The sequence below is a fragment of the Elephantulus edwardii genome, unplaced genomic scaffold (genome assembly GCF_000299155.1).
Source record: "Elephantulus edwardii isolate Elephantulus edwardi_28Jun2011 unplaced genomic scaffold, EleEdw1.0 scaffold00057, whole genome shotgun sequence".
NCBI classification, from domain to species: Eukaryota; Metazoa; Chordata; class Mammalia; order Macroscelidea; family Macroscelididae; genus Elephantulus; species Elephantulus edwardii.
Window position 1 is genome coordinate 7,951,237 of NW_006399807.1, and position 21,933 is coordinate 7,973,169.

The 21,933-nt window shown below is 38.9% G+C and overlaps 1 protein-coding gene across 1 annotated transcript in view; it reads left to right on the top strand.

Annotated features, from left to right (window-relative positions):
- LOC102850151 (dimethylaniline monooxygenase [N-oxide-forming] 5-like) overlaps window positions 1-21,474 on the top strand; it is a 26,382-nt gene extending 4,908 nt beyond the window's left edge. Inside the window, exons 2-8 of the mRNA XM_006887443.1 lie at window positions 1,454-1,642; window positions 2,673-2,835; window positions 5,473-5,615; window positions 6,455-6,654; window positions 15,175-15,524; window positions 19,560-19,632; window positions 21,111-21,474. Coding sequence (XP_006887505.1) covers window positions 1,454-1,642; window positions 2,673-2,835; window positions 5,473-5,615; window positions 6,455-6,654; window positions 15,175-15,524; window positions 19,560-19,632; window positions 21,111-21,474 — 1,482 coding nt within the window. The remainder of the gene's footprint in view (window positions 1-1,453; window positions 1,643-2,672; window positions 2,836-5,472; window positions 5,616-6,454; window positions 6,655-15,174; window positions 15,525-19,559; window positions 19,633-21,110) is intronic.
- The last annotated feature ends 459 nt before the right edge of the window (window positions 21,475-21,933 follow it).

Consider the following 21,933-nt stretch of genomic DNA (forward strand, 5'->3'; position numbering starts at 1 on the left):
TTTAAAAATGTATTTTTATTTTATATTGTTTTGCATATAAAATATGTATGCATTACATTTCATTCATATTTTTTCACACATTCTTTCATTCACATTGTTTTTTATATGCTCATTCCCATACAATGTGTGTTTTATAAACTTAATCACCTTTTACCTATGCCTACTATTACCCCATCTTTGTGGTCACCACTGGATCTTTCCTAATTCTGTCACCCCCTTCTTCTACCCACTAAACTCTGTAACCCTGTGATCCTCCCCCCTTCCTTTTTATTCCCCTTTGGACTCTTATACACATCCTGCTAGTCAGACTTATTTTTTACAATAGTGGTCTTATGCAGTACTTGTCCTTATGAGACTGAGTTAGTTCACGCAGTAGAATGCTCTCTAGCCTCTTCCATGTTATATAGTAATTTTGAAATTGTTACTTCTGAGTACAGTGTGACTGTACCACAACTCCTCAATCCATTCATCTGTTGATGGAAATTTGGGCTGTTCCCATTTTCCCGCTGTAAACAAGAAAAAGATGCTATAAACATTGGTGTACAAATCTCCATTTGTGTCTCAGGTTTATTTTTTTTCCCCTCAGGGTATATTTCTAGCAATGCAATAGCTTGGTTATAAGAAATTTTTATGTTCATTTTTTTGGGGAAATGCCAAAATGCCTTCCAGAGTGATTGTACTATTTTATAATCTTACCAACATGTATGAAAATTCCAGTTTCTCCACATTCTTTCCAACATTTATTGCTTGTTGTCCTGTTAGACTTTGCCACTGCTACTTGGATGAGATGTAGTACTTTTGTAATAAGAAAAAAAATTAAAAGAGAAAATTCCTTGTATTATATTTTCATCCCTTCCCATCAATCACTACAAGCAAGACTTTTGACCAGGAGTCCCTAGTAACCCCTCAGTCTGAGACTCTGACTCTCATTCATCTCTGTGAGCAGAGGCAGTCCTCATCTTCCTGTTTATTATCATCTCTGGTGTTCTATTATTATCACTCTGGTGGGTGTTCCTGGCCAGTAAAAATGATTAGCATACTCCTGTGCTAACCAAAGGGCAGGAGATTTGAGTACACCCACAGATCGTTCAGAAGAAATGGGCATCTAGCTCTAGAAAACCAGCCATTGGAAACCCTGTGAAGCACAGTTTTGCTCTGACACACATGGTGTCATTGTGAATTAGAATCAACTCTAAGGCAGCTGGCTTAACTGTGTTGATGTTCTATAGACATGTTTTCTCCTTATGTCTGTCTGTTTGTTCTCCAACATTATTTGCTCTGTTTGACTATGTAACACTAAGTTAACATATTTCATAGTAAAAACGATGAAACCTTGAGTTTTTAAAAAGAACTCCCTTAAGTATCTCACCAGTCGACAGAGATAAATTTTTTTTAAACTGCTACTCTTTTGTAGTAAAAGACAGTGGATGCCTTTTTTTTTCTTTCTTGGTAGGAGAAAATTGAAGAAGGCAGGCCAAGTATCTATAAATCTGCCAGCAGCAACACTTCTAAGGAAATGACTGCCTACAGTGATTTTCCCTTCCCTGACAATCATCCCAACTACATGCACAATTCCAAAATCATGGAGTATCTCAGGATGTATAGCAAACATTTTCACCTTATGAAATACATCCAGTTTCAGGTAAGTGAGACAGAGCATGCTCAGCATATCTGGAGCTCCTTTGATAGGGTGGAGAGCCAAGCCAGAGCAAAGCATGGTAAGCTGCCTCCTTAGTCTTGAAGATGAACACATCACCACAGTATTAGCTTTAGTACATCTCCAGGGAAGGGAGCTCCTCTTATCTCTTCCTCCATGAAAAAAACTATGGCGAATTGGCTAAAACATCACACTAGACATCAAATCAGACTAGATCACCACCAACTAAATTCTGAACCACAGTTAAATCAAACCAGGCTAAATCTCTGCTTTAAAGATCTTGATAGGGAAAAGTAATCATAAAAAATTTTTGTGTAAAATTCTAGTTTCTGGAAACCTACTAAGAAAGAGTCATTGCAGTTGACATTATTCATTAATTTTTTTCTTTTTTAATTTAAATTTATTATTCATTTCAGTAAAAATTTACAGAGACTTTGGATTTCCATTCATTCACTGTTGCACTTTTCCTCCCTCTCAACCCTCCTCCCTAGTACACTACTCTCTTGGAAAAGTAAAAGAAAAATTCTTTCATTATTTTACAAACACTTCCCCAGGTCCACTCCACCATGTAGCCTTTGCTTTAGACTCCTGTCATGACAAAAATATGTAATCACATGTCTCTTTTAAACAGTTTTCTCCCTCATCTGTTTCAATGCAGTATACATTATTGAACCCATATTTCTCAGTCTCTCCCCAACTCCAAGGTCAGTCCTGTTTTACAACAGTGGCACCATGTAGTATTTGTCCTTTTGTGACTGAGAGACTTCACTCAGCATAATGTCCTCCAGGCTCACCCATTTTGAATAATATTACATGAGTTCTTTGTTTTTCAATGCAGCATAGTATTCCAATGTGTGAATACACCACAGCTTCTCTATCCATTCATTTGTTGATGGGCATTTAGGTTGTTTCCAACTCCTCGCTATTGACTTTATTCATTATTCCAGCCAAGAATGCTGGAAACGAGGGAAATTGGAAGCAGTGCTCATGATTCTATGCTTGTCTCATTCCACAGTCAAAAGTGTGCAGTGTGAAGAAGCGTTCTGACTTCCCCTCCACGGGACAGTGGGATGTTGTGGTAGAAGCAGAAGGGAAGCAAAAATCCTACATCTTTGATGGAATCATGGTGTGCACTGGGCTCTATACGAATCCCATTTTACCACTCCAGAACTTTCCAGGTATGTCATACTGATCTCCAAGTCAATGATTTTTAGAGAATTTTGTCCTTGTTACTATTGTTGTTTTTGAAGTTTGAAACCCTGAAAGTCAGTGCATTTTCAAAATAAATAAACCCTTTTATGATTCTTTGGCCAAGTATGCTCTTTGAAAGGATATTCAAACATTATAAAATTTTGCAGATTGAAAAGAAAAAGTTATTAATACCTTGTCTATCACTACTTCTAGGTTGTTTTGACAAAAAAGTTCTACAACATACCACAATTAGCTGCCAAATCAGAAACATTTTTTGTGTCGATAATAATGTAGAGTAAATTGTAAGATCATAGCTACCAAAGATTTTTTCAAAGGTGTTTTAACATTTAGCTTTATTTACAAATGTGTGTATGTATATACATTATGAATACAGATGTGTCTGTGGCACCCTGTGTATCCACCCATTTTACTATATTTACCATTTGAAACCTTAGATATCCTGCATGCATGAGGTCTCCCTGTTGATTTCGAAAAGCAGATGTAGTCAGTCTTCCTGGAAAAGGCTGAAGCTTAGACTTCATTGTACTCTTCTAAATTCATAGGAGATATGAGTCCCTCATCCCCTTGCTATGAGTGTGTCTTTATTTCTAACTCTTAGAGAAGATTGAGAATATAATAATTGGTCATGAAAAATAAAACTTGTATTTGCTTTTCTATAGATTCAGACATTTATGTATATATTCATTTGACAATCATTCAAAAAATGCTTATTGAGCACTGAATGGGTATCAGTGATTTAACAGAGAACAAAACAAATAAAACCTGTACATTTCAGTAATGTTCTTGGTTGTAAATGGAGACAGATACAAATAGGATAAGTATATTGTAGATCACAACTATTGAAGAGAAAAAAAATTAAGCCAAGAAATGGGATGAGACTTTAGGAGTAGGGGATTATGTTGCATTATCAGATCAGGTGGACAAGTAAGGCTTCAATGAAAAAGGGAAGTTGAATATTCATGTAGGGATAGAATATGGGAAGGAAAAAACCATCACCAGGGCTAAATCGTGTAGTCCCTGATTATGTGTCACAAGAATGTCCCTATGTGCATATTCTAGATTATTTAAAATATGAAATGCTACAGAATCAATCAACTTTGTGGTTTTTTTCAAGTAAGGCTTCTCTTTAAGTCAGAGAAAATATGTTTTGGTTAAAAACGGGAAGCCCTTGCAGAAGGAGGATGAGCAGTTCCTTCCCACATGATTTACTGCCTCTGAAAACCTGCTGGAGGGTCAGCTGTCAGTTTGTTCTGACTCAACAGCATACAACAAGAGCATCCTCTTAGCTTCAGGCTCCGTGTGTCCTGTTGAAGCCTGTGCCCCAGGATGAGAGCAGAATGGATAGTGCTGGAGGAAGGGTATACCATTCCCAGGAGGAGGAGGAAACAAGGTAGACAAAAATTAAGCTAGGGCTCAAAACCAAAACAGAGGGAAGCTGTCCGGTGTAGCAGTTGTAAATAGCAAGGATGACAGGTTAATAAGATGTATTGCTTAATAAGAGAAAGTTACTGTTTGTAAACAGGTTAAGTGAAGAAGAGGCAAGTAGGTATCTGAATTTCTTAGAAGCCTGGGCTTTGTTTAACCATGGAGTTTACCATCTAGAACAAAACAGGAACAAGATGCAATGTGTAATGATTTATGTCATCTACAAAAAGAGGAGTTTTGTTAGGATTACTTGGAGTTAGTCTAACTGCACAATTGAAGACACAGTCCCCAGATTGCCATGTCTACCCAATATGTCTGATAATAACTGGAAGTTCAAGTCTTACCATCATGTTACTGCTGTCAGGGCAGAACTGATTCATAGCCACTCCTCCATTGGATCGCTGAGGCCGTAAATCGCAGGTCTCATCTTTTCCCCATAGAGCTGCTGGTGAATCCAAATCACCACAGAGAGAAAGGCTTAGCCTTGAGTTAGAAGCTCAACTCCCTACAGACCCTGCCACCAGCTCCCTGGGAAGTTCAAGAGCATCCCAAAACTACTTTTGCTTTAGTGAAAGACCAATGGGCTACAAAACTGAAAACCTCCATAACCTCCCCAAAGTTTGCTACTTTTCCAGAAGAACAAAATTTTGTAAAAGCAATTATAGTTTACTCAAGTGAAAGACATATAAAAAATATTAGCCAAAGGAAGACATTTGCAGAGTAGACACCAGAGAGGCTCCAAATACAAAGCATTTGGTCACCCTCACCTTGTGGAGTTATGGATGATATCACCTTCTCCTAGCTGTGATGTGATACAATGCTCAAAGAGCATCCCCAACCAGGAATGCTCACCTGAAATTTTGGTGCCCAGTCTTATTAGGATTCAGTCATAGACTGTCCATCTGATTGAATTTCAGTTTTCAGCACCCTTCCACACGTCCCTTTTATTCACTACCTCCTCCAACAATTATAGCTTATACAGCATATTCCTTTATCATAAATCATTGTAAGACTAGACTATCTGATGGCCAAAGCCCACAGGCAAATAAAGATTCCTCTATCTTATAAGGAATTCCAGGTGCCTAGAGCTCACCTCCCATGAGTTTAGGGCAAAAGCCAAACACCTCTTTGGGTAAAAGTAATGACCAAGTCTTAAGCAATTTTCTTCTTAACTCCAGGAATCAAGAGATTCAAAGGCCAATATATCCACAGTTGGGAATACAAAAGGCCAGAGAAGTTTGAAGGGAAGAGAATTCTTGTGATCGGCCTTGGAAATTCTGGAACCGATTTGGCAGTTGAACTCAGCCATGTAGCTGCACAGGTTTGGCCTCTGAAATTCTGTTCTTCACAGTGCAGCCTGTCCAACACCCTGAGATGAAAGTATTGGATAAGAAAAATAATAGTCACACGTTTTCACATTACTTTTGCTCTGATGATTAATCATTTCTTCATATATATTTTCTTGGTACAAAAAAGATGCCATTCTGGAAAAAACAATAACCACACAATGAATTTTGGTAATGCATTCCCCCCCCCCCAAAAAAGTGAGACTAGAATGAAAACAAACATTTTGAACTTTATTGAATGACATACTGTTTATTTTTACCAAAGAGTGATCTGTATCAGCTCAGAGAGGAATTTTTTAAATGAACATGACAAAAAAACACCTTTTTACAATAATTTTGTTTTTCATTGATAGGACATTTGAAATTAATACCCAATTCTGATCTCTTCCATAACCAAATTTCTAGGGATACAGCTAATTGAATGTTAAAAAATGCTACAATGCTGTGACAAGCAGATGGATGGGATATTATGAGTGAATTTTTCTCCCCTAGCCTTCTCTCGTTGCTTTATTTTCTCACAATTTAAAAGTTAAGAGAGTTCAGACTTCAAATACTACTAAACAGAAGGTTCGGAAGGATACTGGGTGAAGTCCAGAGCGAGGCTTGGGTTGATCTCTGGAGCCATGAGCAGTATGTCAGATGTATGTCTGTGTTTGTGAAAATGTATAATTGTTTTGTGACTGTAGCTATTATAAAACTGGTTTGGGCAAGCATGTTCTTAACATTTCTCCTAGTGAGTCAAATAAGTTATTATGAAATAAACTATAGATTTCACTACAGCTATTTTTAAACTTCTCTGCATTCACTTCTCTAGGTATTTCTGAGCACAAGACGAGGTGCATGGATTTGGAACCGGGTCTGGGATCATGGCATGCCCATGGACACTATTCTCTTCACTCGTTATAACTCTTTCCTCAATAAAGTCTACCCGACATTTTTAATCAACAGATGGGCAGAAAATAAATTAAATGCACGATTTAACCATAACATGTATGGTTTGCAACCTCAACACAGGTATGTTCGATTTAAAAAGAAAAGGAATTGTGTCTGCACCTCTTAAAATCAATAGGTCAGAAAATTTACTTCAACTTTCTTGTGTTGACCATTATTTCCATTCTTATATTTCTTTGTCAACTGACTAGAAGAGATCTATATTTGTTCTCATTCAAAAGAGTGCAGAAATTATCAAACAATATCATTAATACCACACGCAATCAAGATTCTGCTGAAGATTATCCAAAAATTACTGGAAAGCACATCAACGGAGAACTGCCAGAAGTTCAGACTGGGTTTAGAAGGGGTCATGGCACTAGGGATATTATAGCTAGTGTTAGATGGATCTTGGCTGAAACCAGGCAATACCAGAGGAATGTCTATCTGTTTCATTGACTATGCAAAGGTGTTTGACTGTGTGGATCACAACAAACTGTGGCTGGTTCTGAGAAGAATGGGAATCCCAGAACACTTAGACCAGGAGGTAGTCTTCAGAACAAAGCAAGGAAACACTGTGGTTCAAAATTGGGAAGGATATATGCCAGGGATGTGTAGTATCTCCATACTTTGTCAAGGTATCTGGAAGGCTGGGTTGTATGAGGAGAAGTGTGGCCTCAGGAAGATTCATCAACAATCTGTGTTATGCAGAAGACACAACCCTGCTTGCTGAAACTGAGCAAGACCTGAAGCACTTGCTGTCGAAGATAAAGGAATGCAGGCTTCAATATGGATTGAGTCTCAACATCAAGAAGACAAAGATTCTCACCAATTGGCAGCATCAGGATGGATAGTGAAGATATTGAGATTGTTAACAGCTTTAGTTTGCTTGGCTCCACAGACAACACTTTTGGTACCGGTACCAGCAACCAGAAAATTAAAAGATATATTGCCATGGGAAAGTCTGCTGTTAGGGACCTCTCTAAAGTACTGAAGAGCAATGATGTCACTCTGGAGACTAAGGTGCATCTGATACAGGCCATGGTCTTTGCAATCACTTGTTATGCATCAGAGAGCTAGACAATGACTAGGGAGGATAGAAGGAGAATTGCTGATTTTGAGCTATAGTGTTGGAAAAAAGTATTGAATATAGGATGGACTGCTAAGAAAATAAAGATTTGTCTTAGAGAGGGTTAAACCAGCCTTCTCCTTGGAGGCAAGGATTCTGAAGTTTTGTCTGATATACTTCGGACATGTTTCAAAGAAGGACTACTCCTTGGAGAAGGACTTCATGCTTGGGAGGGTGGAAGGAAAGCCCAGAATAGGAAGACCCTCTATGAGGTGGATTGATTAAATGACTGAGATAATGGGGAAATGTGTCAGAGACAGTGAGATTGGCACAGGATAGAGCAGGTTTAGGGCTATTGTAGATAGGGTCGCTATGAGTAGCAGGCAACTTGATGACACATAACAACAACAACATATTTCTTTGGACCATTTTCCTCACTTATAGGAAATAAATTGAGTTTCAGGAATATTGTGGCAGCTTTATCTATTTTCTTCATACTAGTCACTCTGTCTTTAGACTCTGAATCTTTCAGAAGGTAGACAATCATTGGATGGTATCACTCATTGCCATCATCACTGAACCAACTCAGACCTGACACTCCAGTGGGTTTTCAGAGGCTGTAAATCACATGGCAGGGGATTGATTGCCTATCTTTCCACCAAGGATAATGGATTTGAACAGTCTGCTTTTCTATTAACAAAGCAACTCCCTACCCAGGAGGAGGTCACCAAAACTCCCTTTTTGTGGTATGTTGTTGTTGTTATTTGCCATTGAATCTGAACCAACTCATAGTTAACCCTCCAGGTTTCAGAGGCAGTAAATCACAAGAGAGGAGAGTTTCCATCCTCCCTCAGAGCAGCTGGTGAGTTTAAACTGTTTGCCTTTAGGATTACAGCACAGCTTCTTATCGCTAGGCCATCAGAGCTCCCTCTCAAATGGTACATTATGTCACAATAATCATCTCTATGCACAGAGGAGAAGTGGTAGGTGAACTGAGAGATAGTTGGACAAAGAAATTATTAGTACAGTCTTCACAACGATCCAACACAAAGATATTGGACGAGTGTGGGTACTTGACATTTGAAATATTCCTAGATAACTATAATAAATTATTTGAATGAATGTAAAAAAATTCAACTTCATTTTTTCAGACCAAAGGAAAGACTTAGGCAAGGATTTAGTAATGTAATAACACAGAGACTGATGGGAAAGTCTCTTTAAAATGCAAAGCATGATTTCTTTGCCTCCAGTAGTTTCTGATCTAGAGAAAGCATAGGAGATGAGTAGGTGCTTTTTATCTACAGAGCTGGGGTTTGAAATCTAAGTCCTAATCTGTCACTTAGTGACACAGTAGATTAAGTATTGAGCTATTAATCTAAAAGCCCAGGGTTCAAATGCACTAGTCATTCCACAGGAGAAAGATGTGGCACTTGGCTTATGTAAATATTTATGTTTGGTAACACCAAGGGGCAGTTCTTCTTTGCCCCATAGCGTCATTATGGGTCAGAATATGCCATTGAGTCTGAGAGAAACTGGTTCAGAGCATAGCTGTGGGAAATTGTAGAATTTACTTAACTATTTATGGCCCACTTCCTTTCTATATAAGGTTGGGATAACATCAGTACCAACTCAGAGAGGTTTTTTAGCAAAGAATAGAAAAGTATACGTATAGTCTATATAAGTGCTTCACACACAGTACATATCCAACAATTTTGTGTCATTTTATTACTTTATTTATTGAAATCCAGTTTCTAACTTGAATAATTAGTGTGTCAAATTACAAAAGTAAGGAATTCAGAAGAAAAAACATCTTTGAGGATAAAAGGAAGATGATTGATCATTTAAGTGTTCTTTATTTGTGTCTGGGATATTTGCGATACGTCTCAGTAGAAATGTACGGCAGTCATTGTTTGTTGCTGTTGCTATTGTCAAGGGCCACTGAATCAGCTCTGACTCATGGCAAATTTATACACCATAAACAAAACACTTCCTGGTTTGCACCATGCTCAGTCTCTGCTGTGCTTGAAATCCACTGTTGTAGTGACCATACACCTTCCCTTTAAGGATCTTTCTCTCTTTTGCTGAACCTTCACCTTTCCAAGTGGTTGTTGTTGTTGTTGTAATGTGTCACCAAGTTGTCTACAACTCGTAGTGACCCTATGTACAACAGCCCTCAACCCTACTCTATCCCTTGCAAATCTTACTGTCTCCAACACACCTATCCCCACTACCCCAGTGACTGGATCAATCCACCTCATCAAGGGTCTTCCTCTCCTGTGCTGTCCCACCGCCCTCCCAAGCATGACATCCTTCTCCAAGGACTGATCCCACTTTGCAACGTGCCCAAAGTATGTCAGATGGAGCTTCAGAATCCTTGTCTCCAAGGAGCAGCCTGGCTTCACCCTCTCCAGGACGATATTGTTCTCCTAGCAGTCCATGGTATGTGTATTCAACACTCTTCTCCAACACCAAAGCTAAATGGCATCAACTCTCCTTCTATCACCTCTAGTCATTGTCCAGCTCTCTGATGCATAGCAAGTACTTGCAAAGACTATGGCCTGGATCAGGCACACTTAGTCTCCTGACTGACATTGTTGCTCTTCAGTACTTTGGCATGGTCTCTGACAGCAGACTTTCCCAGTGCAATTCATCTTTTAATTTCCTGCTTGCTGGGACCAAGAGTGTTGATCTTTTTCCAAGGAATGGACTTACCTGATAACATTCCCAAAGCATATGAGACAAAGTTCCACCATCCTTGCTTCTATTTTTTTTTTATATATATTTTTCATCCTTGCTTCTAAAGAACATTCTAGCTGTATTTCTAGCTATTCTTTTGGCAGTCATAATATGTTCAATATTCTTTGCCAACATCAAAACTCAATTCTTCTTCCATCTTCCTTATTCATTGTCCAACTTTTACATACATACTAAACCGTTAAAAATACCATAGCTTTGATAAGGTGCACCTTCTTTTTATTAAGTTTTTATTTTATACTAGTTTGCTTACAAAGTTCATATACATTGTTTTTCACTGGATCTTTCCCATTTTCTTTACCCACCTTCTCCCTCTACCTATCAAATTATGCAACCCCATGGTTACCCCCTCAACCCATTCTCACCCCTCTGCTCCCCCCATCTTGGATCCTCAACATGTTTTACTAGTTATCTTTCTATTTCTACAATAATGATTTTATACAGCTTTGTCATTATGGGACTGAATAAGTTCACTTAGCATGACGCTCTCCAGTCCCACCCAAGTTATGTAGTAATTTTTGAAATCATTACTCCTGCATGCTGTGTAGTATTCCATCATGTGAATGTACCACAATTTCTCAATCCATTTGACTGTGGTTGGACAGTTGGGCTGTTTACATGTTCTTGTGATGGTAAATAACTGTGCTATGAACACTCTTTTAAAATCACATCCTTACTCTTAAGCACTTTAAAGAGGGCCTTGGTGGTAGATTTGCTCATGTGCAAAATAGTATTTGATATCTTAACTGCTGATTCAGTGGATGTTGACCATGTAGATCCAAATCAAATTAAATCTTTGATAATTTGTTTCTCCATTTATCATGATTTTGCTTATTGCTCCAATTGTGAGTATTTTTGCTTTCTTGATGTTGATCTGTAATCTATACTGAAGACAAGAATCTTTTACCTTTTTTGGAAAGTGCTTCAAGTTCTCTTCACATTCAGTAAACAAGGTTGTATCTTTTACATACCATAGGTTGTTGGCAATTCTTCCTCCAAGCCTAATGCCTCATTTTTCTTACAGTCCAACTTCTCAGATTATTTGCTCAGTATATAGATTGAATAGATATGGCTAAAAGATAACATCCCTGCCAAATATCTTTCCTGATTTTAAAGCATGCAACATCCCCTTGTTCTGTTTTAATGACTACAGGCAGGCATCAAACTTAGACACAGTGATTTCAGAATCTCAACCAGGAGCACGCATCAGAATTTCAAGGTGGAGGATATTATTTTTAAGACTAGGAGGAGAGAGGCTGGTGAAGGTCGAACAAGTACCTCTGATATTCTCCTTTACACACACACATACACACTTCTCCATCTCTACACTCCAGCTTAAGAAACAGTGATTGAGAAAGAGGGGAAAAAATCCAAGATACCCCAAATGTTAATGAAAAAACTGTAAACCAATTGCCTTTATGATTGCAGTGCAGCATCTTGCCACTTAGCCACCAGAACTCCTGAAGAAGAGTAGCTGTTAAAATACTGAAGATGCCCAGATTTTAGTGGGCAAAGTGAGAGGGTGAAGGAAAGATTCAGTGGAGACCAGAAAGGGTGAGGTAGTGGTGGGCATGGATCAATGGAGATTAATTTTATAAAACACAATGTTGTTGTTGTTATGTGCCGTCGAGTCGCTTGTGACTCATAGCGACCTAATGTACAATAGCCCTAAACCCTGCTCTATCCTGTGCCAATCGCACTGCCTCTGACACACCCATCCCAATTACCCCAGTCACTGAATGAATCCACCTCATAGAGGGCCTTCCTCTCCTGCGCTGTCCCTCCACCCTCCCAAGCATGACGTCCCTCTCCAAGGACCTGTCCCTCCTTACAACATGTCCAAAGTATGTCAGACGAAACCCCAGAATCCTTGCCTCCAAGGAGTAGCCTGGTTTAACCCTCTTTAGGATGAATCTGTTTTCTTGGCAGTCCATGGTATATTCAATACTCTTCTCCAGCACCACACAGCTCAAAGGCATCAATTCTCCTTCTATCCTCCATAGTTATGGGAATAAAGTATAAAAAACACAATGTGAATAGAGTAATGCAAAATAGAGTGTATATAACTTTTGTATGCTAACCAATATAAAATTTAAAAAATAGTGAAGATGGAAAAAGGAGAATTAGTAGTGAGAGGACAAAAGGAAAGAAAATTTTAAGATGGGAATAATCTACAGTATCAAGTATGTTGTTGTTGTTATTGTTCTTAAGTGCCATTGAGTCGCCTGTGACTCATAGCAATCCTATATGTAATAGCCCTAAACCCTGCCTTATCCTGTGCCAATCTCTCTGTCTCTGATACACCTACCTCCATCACTCCAGTCACTGAATCAATCCACCTCATAGAGGGTCTTCCTCTCCTGCACTGGCCCTCCACCCTCTCAAGCATGACGTCCTTTTCTAAGGACTGGTCCCTCCTTGCAACATGGGCCAAAGCATGTCAGATGAAGCTTCAGAATCCTTGCCTCCAAGGAGCAGTCTGGTTTAACCCTCTCTGAGGCAAACTTGTTCGTTTTCTTAGCAGTCCATGGTATATTCAATACTGTTCTCAAACACCACAGCTCAAAAGCATCAGTTTTCCTATGATCCCTAGTCATGGCCCAGCTCTCTGACACATAGCAAGTTATTGCAAAGACCATGGCCTGTATCAGGAGCACCATAGTCTCCAGAGTGACATCATTGCTTTTCAGTAGTTTGGAGAGGTCTCTAACAGCAAACTTTCCAATGCAATTCATCTTTTAATTTCCTGGCTGCTGGTGCCAAGAGTGTTGATTGTGGAGCCAAGCAGACTAAAGCTGTGAACAATCTCAATCTCTTCATCATCCGTCATGATGCTGTCAATTGGCCCAGTGGTCAGAATCTTTGTTTTCTTGATACTGAGCCTCAATCCATATTGAAGGCTGTATTCCTTGACCTTCAGCAGCAAGCGCTTCAGGTCCTCCTCAGTTTCAGCAAGCAGGTTTTTGTCATCTGCATAACACAAATTGTTAATGAAAAAATTATCTGAGCCTCTCCTGTATTTTATTATATAATAGCAAATATGTGAGTTGAAAGATTTGTCTCATCAACTACCATGCCCCAAAATTAAAAGAGAAAGAACACTAAGATTAATCAGGAAACTTGTTAAAAACCAATCCGAAAACATGACTCAAATATTGTACAAAAGCATTCTTTGTCTGTGTCTGAATATAGAGTGGCCTATTCTGGACACAAAACTTAAAGCAATATTCAGCAGAGCCAGTATGATCTTGTGAGGATAGACCAGCAGACCAGTAAACGTGGACTGGATGTCTGCTGCATGACGGCACAAAGAGATACAAGTCTTAAGTCAGGAGAGCTTCTCAGTGTGCTCTCAGGTCCTCTCACCTTATGACTTAAGGCTCTAGGCCACTGTTAAAAGCTCCCTTAGGGCTGCCAATTATAGCATCTCTCTCCAGTCCCCCAATAAGATTGGATAAAACCCCACCACTCCTGGGCCTGACTTCATGTAGTGGTAGTCCCAGTTCTGCTCTGTCTTACATCATACTCTGGTTCTTAGCTACTGCTGCAACTGCTCTCCTCCAGATTTCTGACTTCTGCCTGAATTTCCAACTGGTAACCAATGATCTCATTAGTAGCCTATACACTTCCCACCCAAAACGTGGTATTTACCTCTTTCACATACATCATTAGCGCAGTCCTACCCAGTCATATGCATATGCCTGGTCAAAGGCAAAGCTGATGGCTATGAAAGCCATTCTGACTGCACCACAACAGCTCCACAAATGAAATGGAGCGTTGTCGTGAGTCATATCTACCTGACAGCAGTAGGCAAAGTTAGGAATGTGGAGACTAGTTAAGAGTCTATTAATACAATTCAGGTGAGACACAATTGTGTTAAAATTCTACAATAAATGCTAGCCAAATTAAGACGATCCATATGTGGTCCTTTTGCTTTAATAAAGCACAGATTAAAAAAAAATGGAAATCAAAACTTGATAAAAGAATTTTACAAGTATAGAATCAATGTAGCACCAGTGTACGCTTATAGACCTCATGTCAAAATTTTCTCTTTGCACCTAACCAAAAATCCCAACCCACGGCTGTCTAGGCAGTTCTGACTCCTTGGGTTTCAAGGCTGTAAGTTTTTATGGATGGAGACTGCTCATTGCTCCCCTCTGGAGAAGATAGTAGATTCAAACCATGAACCTTTCAGTTACCATTCCGACATGTAACATACACCTCCACAAGGGCTCCACTTTGCATATATTAAGGCCATAAATACATTATTGACTGATTGATGTTAATGCATATATACAAAATCTAAACAATTAATAATTAATTCAAGAAAATACTGAGTGAAAAAATAATTTGTAAGAAAAAAGATTCCTTCATTAAACATTGTTCAATCAAGCATTAGTTCTATTCCTTTCCATTTTGGAAAATTTTTGACAACTGTGAAAACTATGAGGAGAACTGGAACCAAAAAGATTGGCCTTATTTTTTCTGAGTTTTGAAACTTTTCTGCTTTTCACAGGGGACAGTCACCAACTGACAGAGAAGGAAAATTCAGATATTTTCCATTGGATAGAAAGTGAAATAAGAGTGGTGACTATACCCTGTCAAAGCCAGAAAACTTACAGGACTCAGAAAAATGAGGCAGTCTCTTTGACTTCTGTCTCTCACAAGTTTCCTTGTCTTTGTGTTTTCCTTTTCTGTCAGTTTTCTGCCTTACAAAGGTAATGGTGTTCACAGGGTTTGCTATATATTAATGTGGCTGGGCTTCATTCCTTATTCTGCAGATTTCTGAGCCATCAAGCTACCATCAGTGATGATCTACCCAATCATATTATTTCTGGAAGAGTTTTGATGAAATCAAATGTGAGAGAGTTCACTGAGACATCAGCCATCTTTGAAGATGGCACAGAAGAGGACATTGATGTTGTCATCTTTGCCACTGGATATGCTTTTTCTTTCCCTTTTTTGGAAAACAACTCAACAGTTCTGGACAGCCAGTATTCCATGTTTAAATTTATCTTTCCTCCTCAGCTAGAGAAACCAACCCTAGCTTTCATTGGCATCCTCCAGCCCGTGGGAGCCACCATTCCCACATCAGAACTCCAGAGTCGATGGGTTGTACGAGTATTCAAGGGTATGTATTGAACAGGTGATGTGATTTAAGAGTAATTGCAAAAGTCGTCTACTGAAATCATCTCTGCAGTTAACCTTTAAAATATCTGAGATCCTACAATTTGAAATCTGTTTGGTGTTTCATGGTTTTTGTTGTTGTTAAGTGTTGTCGAGTCGTAGGCGACTCATAGTGACCCTATGAACAAAAGACCCAAACACTTGTATGACTTTCATCGTTTCTCCAGTTTCATAGGGTTCCTTGAGACAAGCTATTTCGGAAGTGGGTGCCACTCCTGCTTCCAAGCTTGTTTTAATTGGGAAGCTTCACCAAACACTGTCCACCGTGGGTAACCATTATCGCATTTGACACATCAGTGTCACAGTGTTTAACATCACAGCAACCATGAGGGCTATATGACCTAGAAGAATATTTGACCAAAAACAATTAAAACCAGGCCTGAGTATTTCATAGCTAATCTTTAAAATTGTTGTCGTTGTTGTTAGGTGTCATTGAGTCAAGTATGACACATAACAACCCTATAAACAAAAGATCTGAACCCTGTCCTATCCTGTGCCAACCTTATAATCTCTGATACACTCAAGCCACTGTTGTAGTCACTGCATCAGTCCACCTGGTTGGTTCATGGTTTTCCTCTCCTTTGCCATTGCCCCAACTTTCCAAGCATAATGTCTTTCTCCAAGGAATAGCCTTTTCTATAAACATGTCCAAAGTATGTGAGATGAAGCTTCGCTGTTCTGGCCTCCAAGGAGCAATCTGGGTGCACTTTCTCCAAGACATATCTATTTGTTCTTTTAGCAGTCTGTGGTATATTCAGTATTCTTCTCTAATACCACAGATCAGAGACATTAATTTTTTTCTGTCATCTTTATTCATTGTCCATTTCTTAGCAACATAGAAAGTGATTTAAAAAAAACCCCCAAACTTGAAACACTTGCTGTGAAGAACAAACACTGCAGCTTTCAATACCTCAGTGTCAGAAAACCAAAAATTCTTACCAGTGGACTGATAGATGACATCATGACAGTTGTAGAAAAGTTTTAAACTGCCAACAACTTCATTTTACTTAGATTCACAAACAACACACTTGGTAGCAGCAGTCAGGATATCAGAAGATATATTGCATTTGGAAAGTCTGTCGTTAGGGACCTCTCCAGATAACTGAAGAGCAATGATGTTAGATTGAGGACTAAGGGGCACTTGATTTTTTTTTTTCAATCTTTAAGACTGACTGTACGAAAATGAAAATAGAAATTGACTATCTTAAACTATCGCTCAGTAACATCACAGTAGTAAAGAGTTCACTGAAGCACGGTGGAGATGCATATAGTGTAGACATGAGAGTATTTGGAGAAAGGAGACAACGAGCTAGTGTGTAGGTGGGAAATAAAACTTGTTCTATTTCCTAATGCCTCCATAGTCATTTTTAAATGTGTCAAATTTAAAAAGAGGAATTTGGGGCCTATTTCTCAAGTGATTCTTTTAAAAAGCAAAGAGGATAATAGATGAATTATGACAGAGTTACAACATAGTACAAGATAATCATAACCCCATATTTATAATCAGTTTAATCTGAGGTTAAAGCCTATCTCCACCATGTACTAATTCATGATTTTGCATGTTACTGGAATTTTACAAGCCTCTGTTTTCTCATTTACAAATATAAAAACACTTTATTTACTTTGCAGGACAAGAATTAGTAATTTATTTTTACTTTTACAGCACTTGAAAAATACTGGTGAGGCAAATGAAGATTAATGATTGCTTTAAACATTTGTTATAATCATTATTTTTCTAAGGAGGAGAATAAATTGGTGAAGGCAGATGGAAAATTCACCTTTATAAAATGACTACCATATTTTAATAATTCTACTCATTTATTTCCTTCTCCTTTAAAAATCTTCCCACAGTTCCCTCAAACATTTGATGTTTCTCAAAATGCATCTAGAAATTAAAGAAAATTGAAAGATGCCTTCTATTAGTTAAAACAGACGTTTAGTGACAAATCTCCAGGAAAAACAATCATAACACCTTGAATGTCATTATCTCCTGTACTTTTATATTTTTAAACTAACCTAAACAGATTTGTCCTGGAAAGGGTTAAACCGGGTGGCTCCTTGGAGGCAAGGATTCTGAGGCTCCGTCTAACATACTTTGGACATGTTGTGAGGAGAGACCGGTCCTTGGAGAGGGACATCATGCTTGGGAGGGTGGAGGGACAGCACAGGAGGGGAAGGCTCTCTATGAGGTGGATTGATTCAGTGACTGGGATAATTGGGATGGGAGTGTCAGAGACAGTGCGATTGGCACAGGACAGAGCAGAGTTTAGGGCTGTTGTACATAGGGTTGCTATGAGTCGCAAGCGACTTGGCGGCACATAACAACAAACAACAACCTATAAAATGAACTACTGTATATTGATGCCTTAAAACTGTGGTGTTGAAGAACGTCCCATGGACTATCACGAGAACAGGTAGAGTCTGGAAATGATGCAGCCAGGGTGCTCCTTGGAGGCAAAGATGACAAAGCTTTGTCTCATATTCTTTGGGCATGTTGCTAGAAGAGGCTATTCCTTGGAAAAGGACATCATTCTTAGAAAGGTGGAGGGACAGAAAAGGAGAGTAACTCTCATCCAGATGGATTAACATAGTGACTGTAGCTATAGGCTCCAGTGTCAGAGATTGTGAGGACGGCACAGAATAGGACAAGGTTCAGATCCGCCATTCATAGAACTGCTGTGAGTTGTAATCAAGTCAATGACACCTAACTACAAAAAACAATATATAATATAAATACAAAATAAATATAAATTAGGGAGTTCTTGTGGCCTAGTGGTAAGAAACTTCATTGAAATCCCAAAGGCATGCAGTTCAAATCCACCAGCTGTTCCACAGAAGAAGGATGAGTAATCTCCTCCTGTGTGATTAACTGCCTCTGAAAACCCACTGGAGAACCAATTATGGTTCGGTTCTACCTCAATGGTACACAATAACAATACTATAAACATACAAAAGAAGCCATTACCAGAAACTCCGGTGATGGAAGTATTGCAAAAAATAGCAGTTATCAAGTCAATCCTGATTTACGATGAACTCCTGCGAGTAGAGCCTAAGTTCCATGGAGTTTTCCCTGCCTGATTTTTTTTTCCCCAGAAGTACATCATCAGACCTTTCTTCTAAGATTCCTCTGGTATACACCAATCTTCAACCTTTTCAATCTAAATGCGTTAGCAATTTGGACTACCCAGGAACTCCCAAAGGAACTATGGAACTCATTACCATTGAGCTGGAACCAGCTCATAGTTGGCCTTCCACTGAGTTCTGAGGTTGTATATTGCATGAGAGGAGATTGTCCATCTTTCTCCTACAGAGCCACTAATGGATTCTAATTGCCAAAGAGATATGTCCCTTTTTAAATTTTTTTAAATTTTAGTGTGTGTGTGTGTGTGTGTGAGCGCATGCGTGCACGTGGGCGCGTATCCTGCCAAATCGAATCTGAGTGGTACAGGAGGAGATTGCCCCTCCTTGTCCAGCAGAGCACCTGGTGGATTCAAACCGCATACTTCTGGGATTGCAGTGCTGCTTCTTGACACTAGGCCACCAGAGCTCCCTGAGATAAGGCCTTTAGGTTAGCAGTGCAAATCTCTACAGCCATCAGAGCTCCCTGATGGGGCTATTAAGCCTTAACAGATGTATTGTTAGTTGGGTAAGACTCCTAGTTAATAACTCCCTATGGTTTAGGATCATCTATATATTTTGTTCATAGGATCTTTATGAGTTGTTCTCCACTCGAAGGCAATCAACAACATATAGACCGTGGAGTTCCCAGATACATGCCAAGGACACATTTTTTTATATCTATCAGGCATGTATATATGACAAAATAATGAGGAAAGGGCATTCCAGAGCAGCTCTACTCCAGCATCACCGTTCTTGTGTGATGTTCTCTGCCAAGTTGACCTCAGAACATCCATTTCTTCCTGAAACCACTTCTTCCCAATAAGAAAAGCACATTCATGTTTATAATTTTCCCCCCTAGGATTGAATAAATTACCCTCGGTGAATGAAATGATGGCAGACATAACAAAGAAGAGAAAAAAGATGGAAAAAGAGTAAGAAACCTAATTATTGCTGAAAGTCAATTGGAAGTGTTTGGGTAGAGAGCTGTTTGCCTATCACGTACTTTTTACATTTTCCTCACCACATAATCTGGATCAGTTTGCCTTAATGTGATCTCAAAGAATCAATTTTTTCATTTCCTCTCAACTCATAAATGTTGCACATCATGTAGGCAATGTTTAGAAATGAAATGGATACAGAATTGTCTGACATAGAAACATCAGAACTGTTGTTGCAAGGCCATGAAAATCTTAGATACAGTCTACAATTATAAATTATGTTGTGGCATAGTCTTAGAGGTGTGAGGCATATGAAAATGAAAGGTGAAATGGATTGTCTTATTCTTTCAACAAGCTGGAAAGATAAATCAACATAAGAAATGAGTTGGCACATCACTATAAAATCTGATTAAAAATTTGACACAAGGTCAGAAGCTTGTAGGTTGTGCCAAAGCTTCTTAATAGAAAAGTCTTCTCAAACATTGGGGTTAGAAATATAATTTAATTCTAGCCAACAAATATCTGTTGAGAATCCACAATGTAAAAGTCACAGCATGTTGCCTAAGATTAAAAAGTTCACACCCTAAGAATAGTCAGTTTTTCAGTAACTTTAGTTAAAAAAATGCAGTCAGGAATTGCATCTCAGTAATATTTGAAATCAAATTAATTTCATACATGCCCAAAGCTAGGAAGTGGAATACAATAATGTTGTAGTCTGTGAAATTCATGTATCACTGTTCTCACCACTGACTTACCAAAATGAAATTAAAGTCTGAATGAGAACTAAATATATGGTAAAAATATAATGGTCTGTATGACAGAATTTAGGAAAAGGAGAACACAATTAATAAAACAAAAATCTTAAAATCTCTTATTACTATCCAAAAGTCTTGGGAGCGATTTGACAGGTCAAATACACATGTATAAGTATTTTGGTAGAAACCACTAAAACTAGAGTAACAAAAAAATTTGAAATGACATTTTCTCTCTTAATATTTGGAAAAATCATCAACAACTTATTGTTGGTTTTGTTTGAGGCCATCCAGCCAATTTCGAATCACAGAGACCCCGCGTGACAGAGCAGAACTGTCTCATGGAGTTATTCTAGGGTTTCTGTAAGCAGATGGCCCTACCACAGAGTCTTTGGTTGGATTCCAACCACTAACTTTTTGGTTAGCAGCTGAACACTTAAATGTTGCACCCGAGAGCTCCTTTATCAATGGTTTGTTACGTTGTTTGTTACCATCAATCAACTTTCAAGCTATCAGCTCAGTATACACAGAGTAGAATTGCTCCATTGAGATTTCAAGGCTATGACCTTTCAGAAGAAAATCACCTTGTCTTCATAGCTCCCTCTGGGTGGATTGAAACTACTGGCCTTATGGCTGGTGTTCGAGTGCTTAACTGTAATTATTTCCCCCCTAGATCGTCATCTGTCTTGCGGTTTCTGATGTGTCCCCTTCTGGTTTCAGATTCCTGAATAATCCCCGTGACAAACGCAGAGTGCAATATGTGGATTACATGGATGAAATTGCCTCTGAAATTGGAGTGAAACCCAACCTGTTCTCGCTGTTCCTACGGGATACAAAGCTAGCCATGGAAATTTTCTTTGGCCCATGCACCCCCTACCAGTACCGCCTGCAGGGCCCAGGGAAGTGGGCTTATGCCCGAGAAGCCATCCTCACCCAGAAGGAGAGGATCATTAGGCCCCTGAGGACACGCATCCTCCACCGTGATCCACCTCCCTCTTCTGTACCACTTTGGCTTAAAGGTGTCTGTGCAGTGCTTCTCCTCTTCACCTTCACTTTAGTCATTATTGAAGGGCAGGCTTCCTAGGCTCACTATTATACAACCAACAATGACACACGACGTAGAGACCAAAGATGAGCAACTATTTTCCCCTCAGTTCTGACTAGACTAGCACTGTTATGTAATCATTCCAACATCTCACACACAAGTGTCTTGCAAAATTAAAAAATGTCTTTAACAGAGATTTCAAATGGCTAGTTTATATAAAAATTTAGTTTTGCAGTTTCTACAATTTCACAAGACTTCTCAGTTACGTGAAATCCTTCTAGGTCTCATTTACCCATGATTTGCCAAATATTTAAGTATTTTTGCATCTAGGGCACAAACAGGGTTGGGGGGAGATATTTCCTCAAGTAATCTTAAAAACTTAAACAGTTTGTATATGTCTATAAGCTCTGGTGGCTTGGTGTTAAGGAATTGTGCTGCCAATCCAAAGGTACACAGTTCAAATCTACCAACTGCTCTGTGGGAGAAAATTGGGCAATC